This window comes from Staurois parvus, unplaced genomic scaffold (genome assembly GCF_062004578.1).
Source record: "Staurois parvus isolate SC_StPar_1 unplaced genomic scaffold, SC_StPar_1.0 ptg000422l, whole genome shotgun sequence".
Taxonomy (NCBI): domain Eukaryota; kingdom Metazoa; phylum Chordata; class Amphibia; order Anura; family Ranidae; genus Staurois; species Staurois parvus.
This window is the reverse complement of record NW_028318218.1, coordinates 6,250,735-6,276,976: the sequence shown is the minus strand read 5'-3', so window position 1 is coordinate 6,276,976 and position 26,242 is coordinate 6,250,735. Positions and strand designations below refer to the sequence as shown.

General features: G+C 41.0%; 1 protein-coding gene across 10 annotated transcripts in view; it reads right to left on the bottom strand.

The window, feature by feature from the left end:
- The window catches only part of GRIA4 (glutamate ionotropic receptor AMPA type subunit 4), a 440,006-nt gene that overhangs the window by 138,460 nt on the left and 275,304 nt on the right, over positions 1-26,242 (bottom strand). For all 10 annotated transcript variants that reach the window (XR_016314183.1, XR_016314182.1, XM_089687287.1 and 7 more), the window contains exon 4: positions 25,180-25,364. Coding sequence is in view for 8 of the 10 variants with exons in the window: in XM_089687287.1 (XP_089543413.1) it covers positions 25,180-25,364 (185 nt within the window). In the remaining 2 variants the exon portion in view is untranslated. The remainder of the gene's footprint in view (positions 1-25,179; positions 25,365-26,242) is intronic.

Sequence of the window (26,242 nt, the reverse complement as noted above, 5' to 3'; positions counted from 1 at the left end):
TATTTAATTAAAAAAAAAATAATTTCTGGTACATAGTGCTTTAGAAAACTAAATTTAATTTGGTTAGAGTTTATATCTACTTTAATCTGCATAACAGGCTTGTGGTTTGGGGGTATCCAGCTGAAGTGCAGGATTAACATGGCATAGATCCTATGCCTACAGGCTCTGTAAAATGGGCCCCCTAAAATCTCTGAAACCTCTAAAGCATCACACAAACACTGAAAATCACATTATTTACCAGTATTTCTATTTTATTACCCAAAGCCCCATAAAATCACCAAAGATGCATTTTTATCATTAAGACAAAAGATTGATTTCTCTGAGACACATTTAAAGTTGGGCCATTTTCAAGCCCGTGCTGCAGGTATAATGAATATGTTCTGCTTTTCGAATTCAAATCAAAATCTTCTGCAGCACAAGCCTGCTATTTTATGCCTGAAGTTGCATACTGTGAAGGTTGATTAATTCATACTATGTACGTGCTGAGTAGCATCTATTTCTAAGCAGAGACAAAGCGCAGACACCCTGGGATTAATTCATTTGTGCGGGATCAATCAGCAAAGAAAAATAATGAAAGCAAAGTTTTCTTGTGTCTTTGCAAACATATATTTACATTGCATTAGATGGATGATGCAAGCTTATTAAAATGTGTTTCAATTAAATTTAGAAAATAATTTTCTACAAAATATGAGGATATTAGACACAAGAGAAGAGAGCTAGGATCACATATAAATACTGGAAATAAATATTCTGCAATGCTACACTCTACATCTTTGCTTGCCCACATTTGGTTGTATTTGGGCTTTCGGTGTCAGCAGGCATTGGTCACCTAAGGGAACTGGTTATTTTGTTATTTTTAACTAATTGGTCTGTATTCTTAACTGTGTTGCTGACACTGTAAATGTATCAGGAGAGATACAACCATTAGAAACTGTTTTTAAATGTATTCAGTTGGATGTTCATAGTAAAGCTTCAGCAACTGCCATTTTGTAAGTCACATACAGAGTTCAGATGCACATACTCATTTCCCAGTTCTCCTTTATGAACAAGGTTGCCTGGAACGTGCCTAACGGTTGCATTCTACACATCTTTTTCCCGTGTTTATAAATACTTTATATTATTCACAACCTCTATGGCATCTCCTCCTCCCCCTACTTTAACCTATGACAGTTCCTTTTCCTCCTATTCTTACTTGCCTTCAGCAATATAAGATCAATTTCCTCCTTTCCAGCCAGATATTCTCCTTTAAAAGATATGTTCACCTTTAGTAATATGTTACATGTTACACCCATATTCAGGGTGTAACATGTAACATGTTACTAAAGCACCTGCTGGCACCATGACCCAATCCCCCATTGTGACGGGGGACCTTCTCCAAGCAATTCAAATACAGCAAGGGCTCCACCCACACAACTGCATCATTCATTCATAGAGTTCTGTGAATGAAAGGACTACAAGTGCCATCTACTATTGTGGCAGATGGCTTGCAGTTCTCAGTGATCTTCCTGGACTTCAATAAATGTCTGCTCATTTGGGAGGTATGGGGAGACAGTGTACTGAGACTGTACTGTACTGCTTAACCTGCAAAATTGTGCATTTATTATTATTTATTTTTAAAGGTGAACTTTAATTCTATTCTAAAAACTGTCCTTCTACCTTTTCCAATTTCCCCTCATTCTCACTTAGTGCATCTTCTTACTCCTTTACTTACTCCTACGTAAGGCAGATTTCTTCCCTTACTCCCTTATGGCCTCTCTTTCTCCACTCACCCCTGCCTGACATCTCTTTCTCCTCTCACTCTAGCCTTGGACATTTCCTTCTCTGCTTCCCCTCCACTTTGACATCTCCTTCTCTTCTTCCCTTTCAACCAGTCGTGAGATAGGCTTCCTCCCTCAATACCAGCTCAGACTTCGTCATCTCTAATCAATTCCAGCTATGACATTTCCTTTGACTCCTCATTCCCAGCTTTGATATTTCCTTCTCCCCATGACATCTCCTTCCTCCCATACTCTCTGCTATGACCCATGATCTAGGGGGGTGCTGGGGTGGGTTTTGTCCCCCCAGATTTCAGTTGTTCCCCCCAAGCCAAATGCCCCCCCATGTTCATTGTTCCAATGCTCGCTGAGCTCCGCACCCTCATCCCCGCACTCAGGGACGGCCACAGTGAACTAAAGTAAACAGGCCAGACAGGAGAAGTGACAGCAGATGACAGGAGAGTGCGGGGAGGAGGTGCGGCTCTCTGTGATCCCCCTCCTGTTGTCATAACAGCGCTCCTCCATATAGAACTCCTTACATCTAACAGTACAAGGCCCCCTACCCAAATTTCCAGGAGATGAGCAGTCTTTGGAGGAGATGAGGGCAGGTAATCGCTACTCCTCACTACTCTTGTAGTTACCACATGTAAGATTGGGAGAGGGAGAGCTTGTGGAGGAGGGGTGGGGTAATTTTTGCTGGTAAAGGTAATTAGGGGTGATGTGTTAGGAGGCAGGACTGGAAAAGATTTGTGCTAGGAGGAGGCATTGGGGGGGAGGGTATATTTAAGTTTTTCACCTTGACCTTGAGTGCTAGCTGACCTTATCCTGGCACTGCCCACACTGCACACATGACACTCAACAGATCTTCTCCTTCCCACATAACACATAGCTGGGATCAGATTCCCTAACAGCCACGGCATCGATCTGCACAATGTGTAGCTGGCTGCTATGTTGCAGTTCTGACTTGTGAAATTCCCTGACTGGATTGAAAGCTGCAGTGATCAGGGAGGAGAAGATGTCTTAAGTGCCCTGCCAGCAGTGAGTCTGTTCTTAACTCTGCTGACCAATGTCTTCCGCCATGCTGACCCCTGTACCCTGCCTTGCTAACCCCTATCCTCTGTCCTGTTGACCCTGGTCCTCTGCCATACTAACCCCTGTACACTGCATAGATAATCCACTGCACAAAGCCCTACAAACTAATGGCCTCTGTACACTGCCCTACAAACTGCTGACCATATCCTCTGCCCTCCTGACCCCTGTACACTGCTCTACTGATTCTTATACACTGCCCTGCCAACCTTACATCCTCTGCCCCCCTGACATTTGTCACTGCACCAACAAATCATACAGGCTAGATCTGGCCATACTATGACCTTTGAATCTTTTTCTACTCACCAATACGTATGACATCTTTCTCCTCTTGCTCTCGCTGTGAGCATCTTTGCTCACTCTCCATGACGTGATCTCCTCCTTCACTCACTACCAGCTGTGACAAAACCTTTCGCCTTCAATACCAGCTACTACTTCTTCATTTCCAATTCCAGCTATGTCCTTGTCCTCTTCCACCCTGCTATGACATCTTCTTCCTCCCTAATTCCCACCTTTGACATCCCTATTCTCCCCTTGTTTTTACATATTATATCTTTTTCTCCCCCTACCTATGACATCTTCTTTTTCTCTTACTGTCCACTATGACCTCTCTCGATCCACTCACCCCACCTATGGCAACTCTTACTCCTACCTATGACATCTTCTTTTTCCCTTACTCTCCACTATGACCTCTCTTTCTCCACTCACCTCACCTATGACATCTCTTTCTCCTCTAACTTTGCCTTGGACATCTTTTTCTAAGCTCACTCTCCAGTATGACATCTTCAACTACAGTACACTTACTGCCAGCTATGACAGCTCCTCTTTCTCCCTGCTATGATATTGTCTCCTTTTATTCCAAGTTGTGATATCTCCTTCTCTCCATGACATCCCTTTTCCCCTTACTGTCCACTATGACCTCTCTTTCTCCACTCACCAACACCTACGACATCTCTTCCTTCTCTCACTCTCGCCTTGGACATCTTCTGCGCTCACTCACCATTATGACATCTCCTTCTCCACTTACCCAGCTGTGACGTAACCTTCCTCCTTCAATCTTGATTTCTCTGTCTCTCCTCAATTCTAGCTATGACATCTCCTTCTCCTCTTCCTCCTTGCTATGACTTCACCTCCCCCCCTCACTCCCAGCTACGACATCTCAATCTCCATCATTCCCAGCTTTTTAGTGGCTATAGCTTCAGCAGGCATTTTACCTGTCTGATTGGAGAAACTGAACTTGTCTAGTATATAAGGGTGAACTCGGGCCTAATTAAAAACCCAAACTGTGGTATGACATGAGCTTGCATTGTATCAATGCTAGACAACATTTTTCGTTGACACACACCTACTCACCTATAACATGCCATGAAAATAAATACAATCTTATTGTTATATGGATCTTCACAGAATTCTAAGAAGATGAAATTAAGCTATTATGTTAATAGAATGATTCCCAATAGCTGTAACATTATAATGATGCTACTTTATTTTTCAATGTTAACGCTACTTATTCTTTACATAATAAGTATACTATCAATGAGACACCCCTGTTTTTGTGCAATGATCTAACCATGGTCATACACCAGTAATGTGTGATTCTCGATAATGGTATGAAACACTTTTACAGCATTTCCATGTGAATAAACACACTTTCATTTCATAATGGCCTAATGGTCTGTGCAAATCATAAAATGTCAACACTTAGTCTCCCGTGTGTACAGCTATTGTCCTTGCACAGGCATGCAATATTAAAGAGTTTACAAGGAAAATAAGATTTGACTTTCTAAATGTAAATTTCAAAATTAAATATTTAGTGTCATGTTAATAATTAGATTTTTTCTACATATCTTTTCATTATTGAGTAGCAATTCATATTCAAAATTTTACTAGCCTACAAAATATGAACACTATGGTCACTGAAATAAAGGGTATGTAAACAATATTTACATTTTTGAAAAATATATTTTAAAATTCATAAATAAATATGCAAAAATCTGCACAATATGAGTATAAAGCGTAGAGCATTATTTTCCATATCACAGCTGAGTTTGTATCATGTAATTGCACAGAAGAATGAATCTGCCAATCTTCACTGTTTAAAGCCGTCCTGCTTACACTGTGTTTTTCTAAAACAATGTACCAGCATTTTCAAACAGCCATTGATAATAGCACCTCTCCATGTGGGTCCATGTAACAGAGGAGGCAATATAGTGGGTGACAATTATTACATTTACCAGGTTAATAACTTATAGATGGCAAAAAAATGCTTTCTATAACATTTTTCACTAGACTAGTAAGCAGATGGAAGTTTTGTTTATGTGAAGCGTATGTGAAGCCCCAATTTTTTTTTTAGGACTGGCTCACAGCTGAATAACACAGGGATGCAGTCTGCATTCCTGTGCTATTCTTGTGCGGCTCAGTGCGGTATGATTTTCAGCCTATCCTTTTGTTGGAGGTGAAACTGCACTGAATTGCACAAATTAGAATATGCACTACTTTTCAAAACGCACTGAACCAAATCGATTATTACTGCAGTACCATGCAACCCAATGATGGCAAATGCACTGCGTTTGCGATCTGTCTTTGGGGTGTCATTAGGAATATATTGACAACCACAGCAGACCACATATGCAGTGCATTTTTAACATGTGTGGGAACTGCGCACAGAACATGGGTTTCCTTGCACCGCTTTCTGGTGTGAATGAGGCCTTAGATTTGGATTGTGTGGAAAGGTTACAACTCCTGTCAGATTTACATCTGTAACTGTGTCACTGAGGAGATTCATCTTCTCTACTTGTCCTGGTGACCACTGTCCCCAGAACAGAAAGCAATGGGAAATCTGGCATTTTAGAGTTGTCACTAGAAAAGGATGTGAAGGGAAATGTTTTATTGAGGACACCTGATTCTTTGCATTTTGCCCAAGGGGGGATACTTCTTTGGCTTTGGAGTGACTTTCTCCTCCTGTGGCTTTGGACAGGTAGTAAAGGAAAATCTCTACAATGGGGAATAATTAGGGAAAAAAATAGGCCTTAAAGCTGAATATACTCACCCATTCTCCAGCACTGTGATCCCCCAGAGCTCCCCACTGGCTACTAACACCTTCAGCCTGGGAGCTTTAGGGTACTGATCAATGGCTGTTTTAATTGGTCGGCATGAGATGATGTCACCCCCATGTATGCGTGGGAGTTCAGTCACTCAGCATTGCCAAAATTGTACACTGAGCTGTGTGTGCAGACAGGCAGGTAAGGGAAGAGACATGGTATGTGTCTTCTTTATTAAAATTCCTGGCTGTCCTCAATTTTACATTTTTTTAATTAAAGTTTCAATTAAATTATTCCTTAATGTGGCTAAAACTAAACTACGTTTTGGCTTTATATACACTTTAATATCACAAATGTGAAAGCTAAGTTAAAGCAACCCTGTCAGGCAGTAAAAATCCACAAAAAGGTACCCTGCAAAGCACAAGCTCTAATACTTACTCTTCCCTTATATCCTACCTTCCTTCTCTTTCAGTGATGTAGCCTTCATCAGTCTTTTTGGCCTCTGACACTTTAGGGACTGTTGGATATGTGTATCCCCATCACAAGATGTGGTTCCATCCTCTTACCCCTACATTACTGCTGAATCTTGCAATAATGTAAGGGCTGGAGAACTGAACCATGGTACACAGCAGAGGACCCCCCTTCCCAAAGTGTCAAATACTGATGAGAGTGATGGAGGCTGCAGTAATGGGAAAAAAGTGATAGAGGCCACCAGGCTGATGAGTACTAGGGCTTTTCTCTCTCTGGGAACCTTTATGTGCATTTTTTACCCCAGGTCCTTCAATCTCAACGACAGACAAACGTACAAATGCTGCAAGTGTCCTCAGAGAGAAAACCCCTTTTACCTTTGTGTATTGCTTTGATCCATCCATCCATCTTCAATCTATAACTGATGCATATACTAAGAAATTGATAGTATAAAACACATCCTGTGAGGCCTAAAGCTTCTAACAAGCTGACTTGATTTAGTTGGATACCAGGAAATGCAGCCTTAAAATTAAGCCAAAGTGTTTACAACTCATACAAATGTTGTACACTTTTCTACCATCTCTGTGAAATATTATCTGCCAAATGTCCTAATATTGCTTAATATTATGAGGTCTCCACAAAGGCTATACATCAACAAGGTGTCCAGAACATCATAAAACCTTCATAAACCACTAAGCAGCTCATCAGGAGAGTCAATAATACACTCTGTGAAAGATATAGTGTTTATTTTTAGTTCTAGCTTTCTCCATTTTAAGTACTAAAAACATTTCATTTATTATAACAGAGAAATGTGACTTGCACAATGAGCCTATGGGCATAATGCATTACAAATTCATATATGAAGTGCTCCACGCAGAAAAAAATTCACATAGGATGACTTCTTAATTATGACATGATTCATTCTTGCCTTGCAAATTGGTTTCACGTCTAAATGCATGCAAAGTGATACAGTGTGCAATGTTACTACTAAATTCAAGAAAGGATAGGAATACAATGCATGGAGTAGAACAGTATCTTATATTTTGTCCTTAGTGGCGATGATAGTGGATGAGTCATTTTTCTATATTCTACTTAATATTTTTAATATTATATTTTTTTATTTTACCGCATCCACACAGGGTCAGATTTTTTCCTCAGGGGTAATTGTCCTGTGGCACCCACTCCTACCGCCTTTAAAAAAGGTTGATCGGTTGGGGTTTAGTCAAACATTTAAAAAATTTGTGAACTATTGAAATTCAGAATTTTTGAACCAGAAGTCATATTCAAGACAATGGGAGTCTGAACCAGCCTCTAAAAAAAAATAGCTAATGATGCAAAAACATATGCAGAATGGCTTAGAAAGCTTGTGACAGCCCTGCCTGATAAGATAATGAGGCCAGAAAACATCCAGAGCAATTTCCTTTAAAAATTCTATAAGGTGGTATGATAGGCAAGCTAAGGGTGTCCAGGCCTCAACAGAAGCAAATATAAGGTAGAAAGGTGTCTTTGGAGCAGCCCATTTCTCCCAGAAGCCTTCTGGGAATCCAAACCACTAAAAATGATGGCAAAATTAGGATTTAGCTTAAGACTTCCACATAAAACTCGGTTTTAATTTAACATCAATCCAAACTATGGGATCGACTCTACTGGCTAGATTTTGTATCACATTAACGAGAACAAGTCCAATGGCCACACCATTTACATTACAATACAGCTATACAGAACCTGGATTTTCAATAGTCAGGCTGTCAAAGCCAATGACCAAAAAGCAAGGTAGAACATGTATCGTTAGATAACAGATCTGGTCAGTCTGGCAGAGGCCATCGGTCAAAAGACATAGTTAGTGTACCACAATCTTGGAGGCCAGTCTAGAGCTATGAGAATTACTATAATGCCCTCGCTTTCGATCCTTCAACGTAAACAAGGTTGATGTTTCAGCAAAGAGAAAGCATAAATCAGGGCATCTATTACAATCACCACTTTTTAGAGAAAAAGCACCGGCAGGGGACCCGAAAAGAAGTGGATCGGGGCTGCTCTGTGCAAAACCACTGCACAGAGCAGGTAAGTATAACATATTTTATTTTTAAAAAGCCATGCCCTGCTAGACCTGGGTACTATCACATAGGTCACATGCTCCACCGAAACCGGAAGCACTGAGTATTGTTGCTGGTTGCAATAGAGGAAGGAGTGGCAGAAGAGCACTGGCAAGATACTGTAAATATTAGTTGGGCAGGTGGGGGGGGGGCCTTGCATAGACACTTTCACTTTTACCTTTTGACTTTTTGCTAAATAAGGGCAGAGGGCTAGGAACAAGTTCTGTGATAGCACTGGGAGACTAGGGGGAGTGGGTCCCTCTCCCCATTGCCGGAAACCTTTTTTTTTTTCAGGCTATGGCTCTTGAAAAATGTAGCAAAGGAAAGGAAATAATAGAATACATACTCTGTCTGCTATAAAGAAAACCTAACTACAAAAAAAAAAACACCGGTTTACTTTAAAGTATAACTACAGGAAAACTTTTTTTTAGATTTGGTTTTGAAGGATTAGAATACCTGTCAGATTTTTATTGCTGCCTGTGCTCCTGTTAGGTAGATTAACCATCTACGGGTGCAGGAATTTCATTTGTTCCTGTACCCGCAACTGCCCACAACCACATCACGCTACACTTACGAGACGCCTGGGGCTGCCATTCATTCTGAATGGCACCCCCCGCATTCCAGCCTGAAGTGCGTCTGCAGGTGAGGAGACTACAGGGAAACAGCATGGTCTTCATGGCTGCATTTTTGAAAAGGTGCGTGCATCATTTCTGTTAAGGAAATGCGGGCACAGTAGCCCTTTCAAATGAATGGGCTGCCGTGCCTGAGCAAACGTGGGCCGCATGGGCCGCAATAGTGTGTTTTAGCTACAGACAGGAAATAAAGAGAAATCTGCCCAGTGCGACACAGATGGCAAAAATAAACCTTACAGGGGTCATAACCTTCCCTTACTCTATCCAAAATGAGAAAAAAAGTTTTGCCTTTAGTTCTACTTCATCTAAAATTAGAAAGCTCACAACCATAACTCTAATTGCCCATAACCTACAAGACACTCTTGCTCATATTCCTATAAGGCTGTTCTTCTGACAGTCCCTTGGATCAGCAGTTTATTACAGAGGACATTATAAAAAAAAACTCCAAAGCTTGACTATTTTTCACAACTGTCCCTGTTGTATAAATGCCTGGTGCAGCAATTTCCATAAGCGCTACTGTGGTGCTGGCTGTCACTTTTATTTATCTCTGGATTAATGGCTGTCAGTAATTCCACTGTGTAATAATATTATGCTCTAAAGCAGTGCTTGTAGCGGAAGCCTTTAATGCTAAGAACTGGACGAGATCCTTGTCAACTAAGCTCCCGTTGACAGTGCCTTGGAATTAAACTATTATCTTACGGCCATCTTAACGGTTTCATGCAATACTGGCTAAGATTTTGATTTCACCAAGCATGTAGGTAAAGCTTAATGGAGATGTAGAGTATTTTCAGTAATATTTTAAATATACTGTCCATGTATCTGAGATCACCTGGATGTGCATAAAATTATCAATATGTTAAAAAATGTATAATTTGTAATTAGATTACTGTGCAAAAGTTTTAGGTACTTGTGAAAAAATGCTGTAATGTGAAGATGCTTCCAAAAATAATGCAATATTTTTATTTAACAATTAACAAGGTAAAAAATTAAATCAAATCAAAAGTTGCTGTGTCCACCCATTGCCTTAAAAAAACCCATCAATTTTCCTAGGTACATTGCACACATTTAAGAATTTTGCAGACACATGGTCCAGTGCATGGTCAAACAAATATACCAAACAAGTGCCAATGTTCAACAAGATAACACACACGATCATTAAATCTAACAGAATCCGCAGTGTAGGAAGGATGAAAATAGGTGAGGAAAAGTCATGCTCTTCTAACAAGCTGAAGTCACTGACCCCAGCTTGACAGTTTAATCTAAAAAAAGCTTACACAATAGCAAGTCTTAACACAACAACAAGATGTAGTGTTGTCTTACTGCTTCAACAAGATTTCTTACAGGCGAGCACATACTTCCCACTGCCCTCCATACAGAAAAGTGATTATTTCCTTTACTACAAAATTGTACACATTTGGATTGAGTAGAACGGCCTTTCTCAAAAAGGGTTCTCTGGAGCCCTAGAGATCCTCCAGCAGTTGTTAGGGGTTCCTTAAGCAATCAGCAATTTCTGCCTTGTAGATCAGTCATCTATGACTGATCTACAATATGACTATGTAGAATATGACTATTCTTCCCACTATCCATAAATGTCGGGAGTATTCTTCCCACTAGAGATGAGCTCAGGCCCTCAGCTCACTGAAGTACAAAATTAGTTCAACGTTCAGGTTGGAAAAGAGTTCAGAGGATGCCTAAGCTCATCTCTACTTCCCAATAACCAGCTATGTAAGGAGTATTTTTGTCATTAAACACCATTGTTATGGGGTTCGTCTTCCACTGACCACCAAAGTAAGGGATTCCTTCTCCCACTGACCATTAATCTAAGGCACATGTGTCAAAAACAAGGCCCACAGGATGAATATGGTCTTCCAGGCCACAATGTGGCCCTCACACCTCATCTCTGCCCCAACTTGTTTCAGCAGTCACCAGCAGAGAGGAGGACAGAACTCCTCCTACAGATCCTGTGCTTCTCTGTGAAGCCATAGCACTCTCTCTCCTCCACCTCCCCTGGTCTCAGCATTCAGCAGACTCCGGCAGCTGAGTCCAGCTCTCCCCTGGTCCTCCTCCAGACCTTGGACTTTCTGCTTCCCAGCTCCACCCCCAACCTCTTTCTGGCGGCAGGTAAGGGAGAGCACTGTTATGTAAGAGAAGGTGGAGGACTCTTGACTTCTGATGGGGCGGGGGGGCTCTTGACATCTGATATAAGGGGGGGGTGCTCTGGACATCTAGTCTTACAGATTCAACTGGCCCTTTGAGGGCAATCATAATGCAAGTGATTGTGACACTCTTGATCAAGGGGGTCCTTCACCGCTGACCACCAGTGTAAGGTAGCATTTTGCTGACAGCTAATACAAGGACACTACACTGACTGCAAAAAATGAGCATGATCAATGTAAACTGACATTTCTCCACTGACCACCAGTGTGAGGGAACACTACAGATTTCGCTATCTGCCTTTCATTTTTGGCATTTTATTATTTGTTTCATTTTATTATTATTGCTGAGAATAATGTTTTGAATGGAGCAGCTCTGGTGTCAAATATGCTAAGTACGCCACAGTATTTGTTATTGTTTTTTAGTCATATGTCGCAACTTTAGATGAAGAGAGAGTAATTATTAGTAGGGGTTCCTGACCTGAAAGGTATTTCAAGGGTTTCTGTATTAAAAACTGATAAAGGCTGGAGTGGAGGCTGTTCAATTAAAATGAAGACTCAGGTGAAGGTGTGTTCACTTTCACACTTTCAGCAACCAGTAAAGGAAAACTAAAAAAAAGAAAATGAATGCACATGCTTGGGATACTGATGTGAACATTCATTTTATTTGCTGAGCTCAGGTAATTAGCCCCACTGCTTTTACCTTTTTATTGATATTTTTGTAAATCACGAGATATGAGCTCAGGTGTTCTATAAATCGCTAGCCAAACTCCAAACTGGCACTCTTTTGTTTACTCCAATGAGCTGCGGGTTGGGTCATTCCTGCCCTGCAGATGGCCTCTTTGTTTTCATGAGCTTCAGGGTGGGAAAGTCCCGTCCTGCAGCTCATCAGAGTAAAAAAAAGTGCGAGTTCATAGTTTGGCTAGATATGAGTTTGGAGGACACCCAAGTTCATCTCTATAAATAACTTCTCTTTTGGAAGCATTGTTTGCAATATCCCCAACTTTGCCAGCTCAAGAACAAGCACACTTTGTAATAACATTTTGAATGTACAAAAGCATGTATTAAATGTAAAAAAATATATATATTTATATATATATATATATATATATATATATATATATATATATATATATATATATATACTCTCACCAGCCACTTTATTAGGTACACCCTGTCAAATGCCAAGAAAATATCCCCAACACCATTACACCACCACCAGCCTGAACCATTGATACAAGGCAGGATAGATCCATGCTTTAATGTTGTTTATGCCAAATTCTGACCCTACCATCTGAATGTCACAGCAACCAGTCTGCCTATTCTCCTCTGACATCAACAAGGCATTTTGGTCCACACAACTACCGCTCATTGGATATTTTCTCTTTTTCGGACCATTCTCTGTGAACCCGAGATACCAGCCCATCTGGCACCAACAACCATGCCATGTTCCAAGTCATTAAAATCCCTTTTTTCCCCCATTCTGATGCTCGGTTTGAACTTTGCTGCTGCCATGTGATTGGCTAATTAGCAATTTGTGTTACCAAGCAATTTAACAGGTGTACTTAAAAAAGTGGCTGGTGAGTGTGTATATATATATTTATATACACACACAGACATTTACAGTATACTAACACACACACATATATATATATATATATATATATATATATATATATATATAGTTAAATTTCCCACACAGAGCTCCCTGGTTGCTATAAAGCTGGTGGTCCCCGATGTCATAGCAATTGGTAACTTTCCAAGCTCCCTTCAGCTGACGGCTGGGAGATTCCCCAGCCATTAGCTCAAAGGTTTAGTTCACCTTTAATCATATTTGCAAAAAAAGTTCTCTATATATTACAGCTCCAGAAAAATGGACTGTGCATGCATGAGCGGGGAACAAAGCTAAGTGCTTGTTTGTGAGGTGCTGGACCCTCTTCTCCTAGGCAGAGTGGAGATGGGAGCCCAATGAAAAAGGCATCTTGAAAAGTAAGCATCATTTCCAAAATGAAGGATTGTAAATGTACTGGGGAACCTGTAATGTATTGGATATTTTCTGCAAAGATGATCTAACCCTTTACTAGGGTCGGAGATGAACCATCCGTTGCTATGATGCTGTCAGCTGCAAAGCTGATAGTGTCCTAGCTAGCAAGGGGCTGAACATGAACTGATGATGGAATGTCCACAGTATGGACCCTCCAGCCTCAGTGCTGCTCCCCTCTGTGGAAGAAATTCATGTGCCTGTTTCTGACAGGTACGTGAATCTCTCGGCTGCACCAGCATTTTTGTGCAGAGGAGCAACTGAAAAAGTGTGCACACATCATGTATTGAAACATACATCCCAAGTCCCTGATGAGGTTTCCATCTTTCTCCTTGTGCCTCTTTCTTACAATTCCAGGATCTTAGAAATTGGGATACCTTTTTACACAGATTGTTCAATGGCCAACCATTCAGACTGAATGAAAGGATGCCATGGAGTTCTTTGTTGCACCCTCTCTCTCTCTCTGTCTCTCTCTCTCTCTCTCTACATATATATGTCAGGGATCTCTGATGAAGTCACGTTATACGTGACGCAACATTTCGGACAGATGCAAGGCGATGTCATTTCTGGTGCGCCGATGCCAGCCGCCATCTTACTTCACCTCTGTTTGTTATGCCTGAATGGGCTATGTAGCCCTTTGCTTCATATGACAGTATAATTTTTACATGTTATATTACATGTCAATACTTACTACACTATGAGGAATCCCTGTGTTTCTGTTTGAGCTTTATGCCCAACCATTGTGTACCAATGAACTGCATGCACTTTAATGGCATCCCAGTCTTAGTCCGTAGGGTTCAATATTGAGTTGTCCCACCCTTTGCAGCTATAACAACTGGAACTCATCTTGGAAGGCTGTCTACAAGGTTTAGGAGTGTGTCTTAGGGAATGTTTGGCCATTCTTTCAGAAGCGCATTTGTGAGGTCAGGCACTGATATCGGGTGAGAAGGCCTGTCACACAGTCTCCGCTCTAATTCATCCCAAAGGTGTTCCATCGAGTTGAGGTCAGGACGCTGTGCAGGCCAGTCATATTCCTCCACCCCAAACTTGCTCATCCATGTCTTTATGGACTTTGCTTTGTGCACTGGTGCGCAGTCATGTTAGAACAGGAAGGGGCATCTCCATTCTGTTCCCACAATGTTGGGAGCATGAAATTGTCCAAAATGTTTTGGTATGCTGACACCTTAAGAGTTCCCTTCACTAGAATTAAGGGGCTCAACCCCTGAAAAATAACCCCACTCCATAATCCCCCTCCACCAAACTTTACACTTGGCACAATGCACTCAGGCAAGTACCGTTCTCCTTGCAACTGCAAAACCCAGACACGTCCATCAGAATGCCAGACAGAGAAATGTGATTCATCACTACAGAGAACATGTCTCCACTGCTCTAGAGTCCAGTGGCGGCGTGCTTTACACTACTGCATCCAACGCTTTGCATTGCACTTGGTAATGTAAGGCTTGGATGCAGCTGCTAGGCCATGGAAACCATTCCATGAAGCTCTCTACACACTGTTGATGTTCTAATCTGAAGGCCACACAAAGTTTGGAGGTCTTTAGCTTTTGACTCTGCAGATAGTTGGTGACTTCGGTGCACTGTGCACTGCAGCATATGCTGACCCCGCTCTGTCATTTTATGTGGCCTACCACTTCATAGCTGAATTGCTGTTGTTTCCAGTTGCTTCCACTTTGTTATAATACCACTAACAGCTGACTGAAGAATATTTAGTAGTAAGGAAATTTCACGGATGGACTTATTGCACAGGTGGCAACCTATCACGGTACCACGCTTCAATTCACTGAGCTCCTGAAAGCGACCTACTCTTTCACAAATGTTTGTAGAAGCAGTCTGCATGCCTAGGTGCTTGATTTTATACACCTGTGGCCTTGGAGGTGATTGGAGCTCCTGAATCTAAGGATTTGGAGGGGTGTCTCAATACTTTTGGCAAATATAGTGTACATCTTAGACCCAAGAATCAATGGGGTCATTCTTCACTTCTGAGGTTGTTGATTTCCGAACTGGAGCTGACATGCTTGGTAACCATCATGGACAAGCCATGTCTGTGAGTGCTACCTGGGGTGATACCTGCCTGCAAAAAAGTTGGAATGGCTCTGTTAGACATCTACTTCTGGTGATGGTTCTACCAATGCTGCCTGTTTGTTCTCTGTGGGTAGAGGAGCTGTGACAGGTAGCAGAGGCATCCCTGCTGGCATTAGGAATAGCTTAAATGCACCTCCTTGTAGTGATACATTGGGGGAGATATACTAAAAATGGAGCACTTAGAATTTGGTGCAGCTGTACATGGTAGCCAGTCTGCTTCTACCTTTACCTTTATACACCTGTGGCCATAAAGGTGACTGGAACACTGGACTCCAATGATTTGGAGGGGTGTATGTAGCCACTCCTGGCTTTTATAATATTGTTGGCTAGGAGATATGAAACTTTCCTGTTTGCTCTGAAGAAACACTTACAAAATGCTTAGGTCTCAGGGAAACCCTTCTAAAAGTATTACATCTGCAGCTCATGGTACATTAACATGATTAGTAAATTATAAATATAATAATAAATAAAAGTGGCATACCTGGAGTATTTGACAACTTGGAGCAAATCATTTTTTTACCACTTGTTCTATATGACACAATTATTTTTAGTAATAATTATAAATTTAAAATGAAACTAATAATAAGGATGGGCTGAAAAACACTGGTGGCCAGTGGAAAGAATGCCCCTAACACTGATGGTCAGTGGAAAGACTGATATTGGCGGTAAGTAGGAAGAATGCCCTGTTACATTTGTGGGTCAGTAGAAATAATACTCAATTATATTGGTGATCAGTGAACAAAATATCCTGATACATCTTTTAGATCTTTGGGGAGACTGTACAGGTACTTTGAGGGCCATTGGAAAAATACCATATTTACAGACAGCTAAAAAAAATCATTTCTAGACAGCTAAAAAGAGGCCATCTTCAGAAAAGTAAATTTGGAAGAAGAGTCTGTCGGTATTAAAGTTGGCAGCCAAAATATAAACAACCTGCACTATGCAGATGACACAACACTCATCACCAGCAGCAAAGAAGATATGCTGTATTTACTGAGAAAAGTTAAAGTCGAAAGTCATAACATGATATTAGAACTGAATATAAACCAGATGAAGGTCATGAACACAGAAAATGACAACAATTTTTAGTTTGACAGTAACAGAATAGAAGTTGTTAATCGTTTTAATGTCCTAGGTTCTCTCATTAACAAGGAAGCAACCAGCAGTGATAAAATATTGGGCAGAAATGCACTTGGTAGCTACACAATGAAGACTCTCAACAAAGTTTTCAAATGCAAAGAAATTACACTGAAAACAAAGATCAGACTTGTCTATACTCTCATTGTCTCAGTTGTCAATTACAGTTGTGAGAGCTGGACACTCTGGAAACAGGATAGAAGAAAGATTGACTCATTTGAGCTTTGGTGCTGGAGAAGGATTTAAAGTGTGCTGCGGGCAGCCCATAGAACAAATAGATCGATTCTGGAAGGTATCAAATTGACTATGCCACTAGAAGCCCATATGATGAAGTTGTGACTGTCTTATATTGGTAACAGTATCAGAAGGGAGAGATCACTGGATTAGAAAATAATGTAACATTGAAGGAACCAGGTGAATAGGGAGACCGACTACTAGGTGGTTGGACACATTCACTACAGCTGTGGGGATGACACTGGAGAATCTCACAAGACTTGCTCTTATTCATCAAGTTGCTAGGACTCAGACTAGAGTTGATGGCACATAATAATAATAATAATAAAAAGATCATTGGTGGCAGTGGCTACTTACCTAAGGGAAAGCTGATCCCGCACCACAAGTTCTGCCCTGTGACACCAATCCTGGATCTATGTAGGCACCATTACTCAGGAATAAAGAGTAAGGATGTACCTTCGGGAAACTGTCACATGATATTTAAGGCCATATTAGGTCAATGACATGACAAGCACCCATTTGTGATCTGCGGATGCAGGGTGGGGAACTCCATGACTGCAACTGATCAGTTGGATGGGCCAGTGACCTCATATCATGTGAGCTTTCTAAGGGTTTGGAGCAAATTCGGTTTGGCCTGAACATTAGCTCATCCCTAGTCATGCGGTAACTCTGCCATTACTCACAGCTCAAGGAGCTCCTAGCAACCTTTGGAGGAACCCTGGAAAAACAAGACTGTTATAATGTCACTGTTGGCTACTATCATCCCATTCCTGGTTAAGAGATATTATGAAGTCACTGCTCCTATTATGATGGCATTGCTGGTTAGGAAATATTTTAAAATCACTGTGGACTGTTATAATATTACTGTTGATTAGCAGTAACATATATTTGAATGCAGACTATTAAAAAAGTAATTTTTGGTTGGGTTATGCTATATACTGCTGATAATTATATTGTAATTTTGATAGTAGTGTGCTCCTTACACATGTATTTTGCTAATAAGTCTAAAGCTGCATAGATTATTTTAAACAGCTCATTGAATTATATTACTCATGGACACATATCAGTACTTCTGGTCTGGTGTATGTGATCCTGAGCCAAATTCCTGCTCATACTTATTGGATTTGTTTTGTTGTTTCAAATTGTTTTTATTTCACAGTTGCTCCCTTATTATTTCAGAAGCTTGGAAGGGTCCCTCTTGACAGCTGTATGTTGAAGAGGGACTTAATTAAATACAGTGCCAACAGACCACTGTGGGATACCTGTCACTCCCAAGCTCCCAAGCAAATACATCTCCATCTATATGATATCATACTAGGCAGATGTACACAATTTGACAGATATGTCCTACCCAGCTTTTCAAATACTCATATAATAAGAAAGGAATGACTGTGAATTCATTTTGCACACTAGTAGAAGCCTTTATTAGCCTTTTATTGTATACTCTACACAAAGGGGTTGATTTACTAAAACTGGAGAGTACAAAATCTAGTGCAGCTGTGCATAGAAACCAATCAGCTTCCAGTTTTTTTTTTTTGTTAAAGGTTAACTGAACAAGCTGAGGTTAGAAGCTGATTAGCTACCATGCACAGCTACAGCAGATTTTGCACTCTCTCGGTTTAGTAAATCAACCCCAAAGTCTGAACAGAGGTCCCATTGTGCCCTTATTGTTACTATACTCCACACCAGTTCCCCATCACACTATTTAAAGCTGAACTTCAGCCTTACCCTAAGGCTGGCCATACCTTATACAATTTTCTTTTACAATTTTCCTATAGATTTACCAAAACCATATAATATGAGGTAAAACCTAATAAAACTTTCAATCTGTATGCAGTCAGGTAAGCCCTTGCACTACATAGTTAAAGGTAAATCTAAATGAAATTGAACAAGAAAATTGTATAACGTATGGTCAGCTTTTGTCTTGCACAGTTGTACAGTCTCCTCTTCTGTAATGAAATTTCTTACTTTGATTTCACTGCACACTGAATTTCTCACAATGTGCATTGGAAGCTGTAGCAAGCCTTATAGGTAGCACAGTGGCTAAATGGTTAGCACTTCTGCCTGGCAGCACTAGGGTCGTTGGTTTGAATCTCAGCTACGACACCACCTGCCTGGAGTTTGCATTTTCTCCCTGTGCCTTCGGTTACTTTGGCTTCCTCCCACACTCCAAAGACATGCTGGTAGGTTAATTGGATCCTGTCTAAATTGGCCTTTGTATGTATGAATGTGAGTTAGGGACCTTAGATTGTACACTCCTTGAGGGTTAGGAACTGCTGTGAATGTACAATATATATGTAAAGCGCTATGAAAATTGACAGCGCTGTATAAGTACCTGAAATAAATAAATAGAATATAGACCCCACCTTATTTCCTGACTTGAGGATGTCCAGCATTACATAGGCCTTTCCTCTCCAGCATGTATGCCTCTTGCCCACTTCTTTTATAAATTGGATTTCAGTTTTTTTCAATCATGGAGGCTCAGCATGACATGTGGATACTACTGATGGTAATCTGCATGCAAATGAAGCTGTCCTGGGAATGCCCAGTCATCCAGACTGACACACATTCATTAGGATGTTTTGATATTCACTCAACCAACTCACTGTGTAGCAGTACAGAGGCAGGGTGCTGTGATGTTTCAGGAAGCTAAGTACAACAACCTGGTGGGATCTCCCACCAGTCATGATGTACATGTATTGCATAGAGAGGCATGGAGACCCAGGTATGTTATGAAACAGAAGGGTTTTATTAAAACATATCATTATCAGATTGGTGAGGGGAGAGGAGTAGGAATCAGGAAAGGCAAAATATCAGCAGATTAAACTTCATCTGTAAAGTGATTGCAAAGCTTTAAGTTTTTTTTTCAAAAAATAATAAACATGTCATATTCACCTGTTCTGTGCAAAAGCATGTGGAGGAGCGTCCCTGTTTACTGCACAAGTCTACTTCTCTGTGTAACTCGGCTATGAAATGCCTGCTATCTGAGCTGGTGTGAACTCCATGACAGTGCTTTGTTTGTAAAGGTGAGTAGGAACAAGCCCAAAGCCCTCTGTGACAGGATTGGTCACAGGTGACCCACTGCCATCTCTGCTCCTTCACCTCTATGAATTTTATACATTACTATGCCACTAAAATATATGGTGTTAAAGTTAGTAAGATTGAAAAAAAGACACAAGTCTATCTAGTTCAGCCAATAAAGAGGGAGAAAAAAATTATACAATCCTTTATACATAATCCTATACCAACAGTTGATCCAGAGGAAGGCAAAAAAACAAAACAAAACTCCAGCAAAGCATGTGAAAGTGATATCAAAGGTTGTTTTTTAAAAAAAAAAAAAAAATAACAAACAAGGTATACATACCTGCTCTGTGCAACAGTTTTGCACAGAGCAGCCCTGATCCTTCTCTTCTCGGGTCATTCGTCGGCGCTCCTGGCCCCTCCCTCTTGCACATTCCACATAGCAAGCAGCATGCTATGGGAGCACCCAAGCAGGCTCACTCCCAAGCCACTGCTCTGTCTGTCTATTCAGACACAGAGGGCACCTTGGCCCCTCCCCCATTCTCTCCTCATTGGCTTACTGGCTGTGATTGACAGTAGAGGGAGACAATGGCTCCTGCTGCTGTCAGCCAATGAGGAGGCAGAGACCCCAGAGAGGCTTGCTCATAATAAAAGTTTCATGGCGCATAAAAATGCGCATGCGCAGACCTGCAATTAGCTGGGCAGATGTACACTTACGCATACTGGTGCGTGCCTGTTACCAAGACTGGAAACAAATGGCCTATTTAACCGCCTTCTGGCCGCCATATAAGGTAATGATGTGCACAAGGCGGTTCTCTCGTTCTGGGAGGATAACGACCTCCCACTCTAACTATGCATGCGTGGCTCCGGGAGCGCGCAGTGCAGCGATCGGTGGTGCGCTGTGTCCCTCAGACACAGTGGATCACAGATCAACGAAAAGAGCCAAAGATGTCGGCTCGGTCATGTGATCAGCTGTGTCCAAATAGGGAAATGCCGGCATTCTTCAGAGGGGACATGTACACTGATCATCAGGGCACTGATCAGTGTAGCCCCACCAGTGCCACCTGTCAGTGCCCATCAATGCCAGCTGTCAGTGCTCATCAATGCCACCTGCCAGTGCCCATCAGTGCCTCATCAATGCCACATATCAGCGCCTACCAGTGCACATTAATGCCACATATTAGTGCTTACCAGTGCACATGAATTCCACATATCAGTGCCTATCTGAGCTGCCTTTCGGTGTCACCTATCAGTGCCAGTCAGTGCCACCTATCAATGCCAGTCAGTGCCACCTATCAGTGCTGCCAATCAGTGCCACCTATCAGTGCGCATCAGTGCTGCCTATCAGTGTCCGTCAGTGCTGCCTATCAGTGCCGCCTAACAGTGCCAGTCAGTGCCACCTATCAGTGCCAGTCAGTACCGCCTATCAGTGCCACCTATTAGTGCCATATATGAGTGCTGCCTTTCAATGCCCATCAGTGCCACCTACTAGTGCCTCCTCATCAGTGCCACCTATCAGTGCCCATCAGTGCAGCCTATCAGTGCCCATCACTACAGCTTCATTAGCGCACATCAGTAAAGGAGAAAAATAAGTTATTTACAAAATTTTATAACAAAAACTAAGTAAAAATGTTTTTTTTTTCAAAATTTTCAGTTGTTTTTTGTTTGTTTGGCAAAAAATAAAAAACCCAGGAGGTGATTAAATACCACCAAAAGACAGCTCTATCTGTCTCAAAAAAATTATAAAAATTTCATATGGGATGCATGACTGCACAATTGTCATTCAAAGTGTGACAGCACTGAAAAGCTGAAAACTGGCCTGGGCAGGAAGGGGGTAAACAGGACTACTGCACTGGCTAATTGCTGTTTGGTCTGCAGCTTCTGCGTGTATTATCCTGACCTCTGATCCTGACTTCGCTTGTCTGCTACCTACCCTGACCTTGGCTTGTTCTCCAGATGCTGCTTCTGCTTACTGTCTCTGCCTGATCTGCCTCTACTGTTGCGAACATTGGCCTGTGACCTGACTCCTCTCCTGCCTGCTGTTTATGCCTGATCTGCTCATCTGTTGCCAACCCGGTTTGCCTGACCCTGCATCCCCTTCATCCAGCGTGCTTCAACTCCGTAGTCCAGTACGTTCTCATCTGACACGTCTGCCTGCTACCAGCCTGTCCTCTTCCAGCCTGCCTGGTGTGGTATTTGCCTGCTGCCAGCCATCTGCTATCAGCCTGCCTGCTGTACCATCTATCTGCTGTCAGCCTGTCTTCTACCAGCCTGTCTGCTGTGCCATCTACCTGCTACCAGCTTGCCCTGCTTAGAGATCTGCCTACCACCGGCTGCTCTGTTCTTGGCATCATTTCAGCAAAGTGACTGCTACTACCTACAAACACTACTGGACTGATCACGGTACCTCGCCTCGCTCTCGTGGTTACTGCTCCACGATCAGTGACCCCTGAGCCGGAGCTGTACAAGAGACCTTCCTCTGCACGTCAGGCTCACTACCAGGTACCTGACACTCAAGCACATTACTGGATCGAGATGGGGCTCAGGTAAGTACTGGGGGGGGGGGGGGGACTGCTACACACAGAAGGTTTTTTACAGTATCTTCGTGCATAGAATGCATGAAGGTAAAAAACCTTGAGTCTTTGCAACCACTTTAAGGTCCTGATAGTTGTGCTGTAAATCAGGTTTATGTGCTAAACTAACTGAGCTGCGTGATGAGAATTTTATTTGCTTTCTGCACTAATAGGGAAAGTGTGCAAACACAACGTGACTTCACATCATGCATCTATTCTCGATGATATCATCTCAGCGTCACGGGCAGCAATACAGATAAAGTCCTAAAGACATGCAGAGCAGAACATTTTTTGTACTGAGGGATTTCTAATCTTTTCCATGTTTCTGTGAATGCTAAGAGAAAAAAGATATAGCTTCTTCCTCTAATCTTTTTATTGCCCTTTAGGGAAAGATCTATCTGAGCCTCCCAGACACTTAGCATCCACTGAATATTGATTTAAGAAAGAGAATTAAACATTTTAACATAAAATTAAAACAATAAGAGTTTTTTTCCTCTTGATTTATGTAATATGAAACTGTAGAATATATCTTTACTGTGTCAGTTTCATCAATGTGTTCTAACTTCTTAGCAACGATAGGTTAGATTAGGGGTCTCCAAACTTTTTAAACAAAAGGGCCAGTATACTGTCCTTCAGACTTTAGGAGGGCCGGATTAGGGCCAGTGAAGATAGAAAATGTCCAAGCCCAGTAACAGGGACAGTTCACACAACATGTGTTTCAGTGTGCTTTCTTTCTGCATCCAAAACACACAGAAAGTAGGTTATATGGTTGTCAATGTCATAGTTCACATCAGTGCTTGCAGTTCCAGTGCGTTCCAATTGCAGAAAAAAAAGTAGAACATGCTGCATTTTTTCTGCATAGAACTGTACTGGAACAAAGTAAAATGCATTACAAATGCACAGGAACGCACATGTCCCTATTTAAATTGAATAACAGAGGGGAAAAAATTAACTTGAATGCATAAGGAACGTCAAAAACACATCAAAAATATGCATGCAAAAACGCATCCGGAATGCATCTGGACTGTGTTTCTATAGTGTGAACAGGCCCTTAGTGAGAATAAACATGGCCTCAGGGTTGTTGCTCAGTAGGAGGAGGAGTAGTGCCCCACCATTGGTATTAGTGGGAAGAATAGTACACCATCATTGGTTTCATGGGAAGAAGTACTGCCCCATTGTTGGTCTCATTGGGAGGAATAGTGCCCCAAGGGCTGGATAAAGGGTAGCAAAGGGTCCCATCCGGCCCTCCGGCCGCAGTTTGGAGACCCCTGGGCTAGACAGTTCTTCCTGTAGCCTGATAAAAACTAGACTCTCCCACTTACAGCCATCTGACTTTGCAAGTTTAACTATATAAAAGTACATATTTTATTATAAAATGTCTAGATCCATTCAATCATAAAGCACGTTAGCCCAGGGGTGGGAATAAAAATGGAAGTTTACCCAAGAATTATACAATGAACATTAAACAGACATATAACACATGTATCCTGATAACATCATGTTTGACCACACCTTGGTTGTCCAGCAATCAGCATTGGAAACTGCCAGCTATTTGGGTAAAGCTGACCATACATGGATCAAAGTTGGGCATGAACTGGACGAATTTTGCTTTGAGCAGCCCATGCAGCCAATCGGCCGCAGTGCTTATCTGTGTATTCTAGCAGCAGAGGAACATTGGAGCTGTCCTGCTGTCATAATACAACAGCTCAACAGAGATGATTCCCTTATCCACCTCAAGTGTGTTTATGGGGGAATTAGTTCTGTTATTTTCATTTAGCTGGCTGGCTGAACGAAAAAAAAAGACCTGAACCATGTATGACCAGCTTTACAATTCCTATTAGCTGTAGTGGAGGTACTGCAAGGCAATTTCCCCAGAGCTTACTTAGTGAATAACATGAAACTCTGTTGACTTCAACCACCCATTTAATCAAGTGTTACTTTTTATTTTCCTTGCACATGATTGGGTATTCTTTGCAAAATTAAATTTCAACACATTCACTAAGTTCTGGGGACGATCTGTTGTAAAGTGCACCTAGCCTATTTGCATTTTGTAAATCAACCCCATAGAGAGAATTCTGATTCTAGAGAAGTGATGTAAAAGCTAAGACACACCGATTAGGGATAATGATTGATACATATAAAAAAAAAGAGGTTTGACATGTCTTTCACTTTTAGCAATCAGCCAACTATTAATTATATCTTAAATAAACAATATATTTTCTGAAAATTTGAACAGTTTCCAACCTGGGTAATCCATTGCATGACCATGCTCTACTCCACTGTTGAGATTACATGACCTGGCTCTACCCCACTACTGATTATTTCTTCTAATAGTAGCACAAAATCTTTAAAACTACAAAGTCCAATCTAACTCATATAATCCACACAAATAAAACATAGTTCCAAAGTAAACATTGCCTATCTTGCCCTTGAAACATGTTTACAAGCAGCACAAAACAAACATACATGTAAAAAATGAAGTGGACAGTAAACTAGAACACTTATATTTAATATGTCCCTAGAGTTTGTTAAACTACTTCCTCCCACACTCCAGCCCTGCTGTACACAAACTGCAATAGGCTGGTGCCATGTAAAATTTAGGTACTTTTAGGTAATTCAGGTAAAGTGAACAAACCTGCTTTTAGTTTAATATATGGACCATGTACTGTATGTATTTGAGAATATGCCCACTCAATCTTCATGTGTTGAAGAACACAGCAAAATATAAAACACATTCACTGTGGAAGCACGGGACTAGGACAGTATCTTTACTGTTAGAAGAAATTTTCCATTCAGTGTAAAAATAAATGTTAAAATTAGGAAGCTGGTAACATAGTAATTACCTGTTCTAGAATATTCTGAAGTCTTTCAACTTCACAGTCTATTACAAACTTATTTTCTTGTCTTCGGTCCAAGTCCTCTAGAAGACGTCTGTAGCTAGCATCATTGAAGTTTTCCACACATATTGCACTCACTTGCCACCCATTCTGACCAGCCTTCTCCATGATGGCCTGAAGTATTGAATATCCTGAGGGCAGACAAGTAGCACAAGGAAATGTGTTATTAGTAATTCTAACAAAGGATTGTCCCACAGAGAACCGAACAGCTGAATTTGTCAAACAACATCTTTCTTAATCCACATAAAAGCACATTGTATATCTAAGACACAAAACATAATCCAAATAACAAAAATGTATTTAAAAACATAGAGGAGGCAAGTCAATAAACTAAATCATTTGTAATCTATATATTCACACTGGGAGGTTTCTGTGAGGACACCCTCAAATCAGTGTGTCTGCCCTAATGAACAACAGCAAATCAATAAATACCCACAATATTGTAGTTGATAAATGAGGAAAAGATATATGAAACTAATATAACATGAAGTTGATATAATTTATAATCAATACAAAAACTCACTCAGAAATACTCTGGAGGGAAATAACAAAGAAATAATAAAAATATGACGAAGAGAGAAATTCCCTATGAGGTCAACAAGCTAATTCACAAGACAACAGATGATTGATAAACATTTCCATTTTGGATAGCGATTTTACAAGCAATAAAGAAAAAGTAAACCTGAAAAACAGAAGTTACATGACTTGATAACTGGAACATAATATGAACATAATCACAAAAATAATGTAAAATACACAAGGGGGATCACAGAAGCATACAGTTGGAGCAGATATAGAAACAGTATCATAATAAGAATAGAACACAGTACAATAACATCCACTACATATCTGAATGGTTTCTCTTGTACAAGTTAGAGCTTGTCTTTGTACATTAATATACTGTTAATACATAACAAAAAGGCTTTAAAGAACCATTCCCATTAGTTCCTACTCCAGTGTAGTTTACAGTGCAATGTCCCTAATCATAGAAGAACACATACATAAAGTC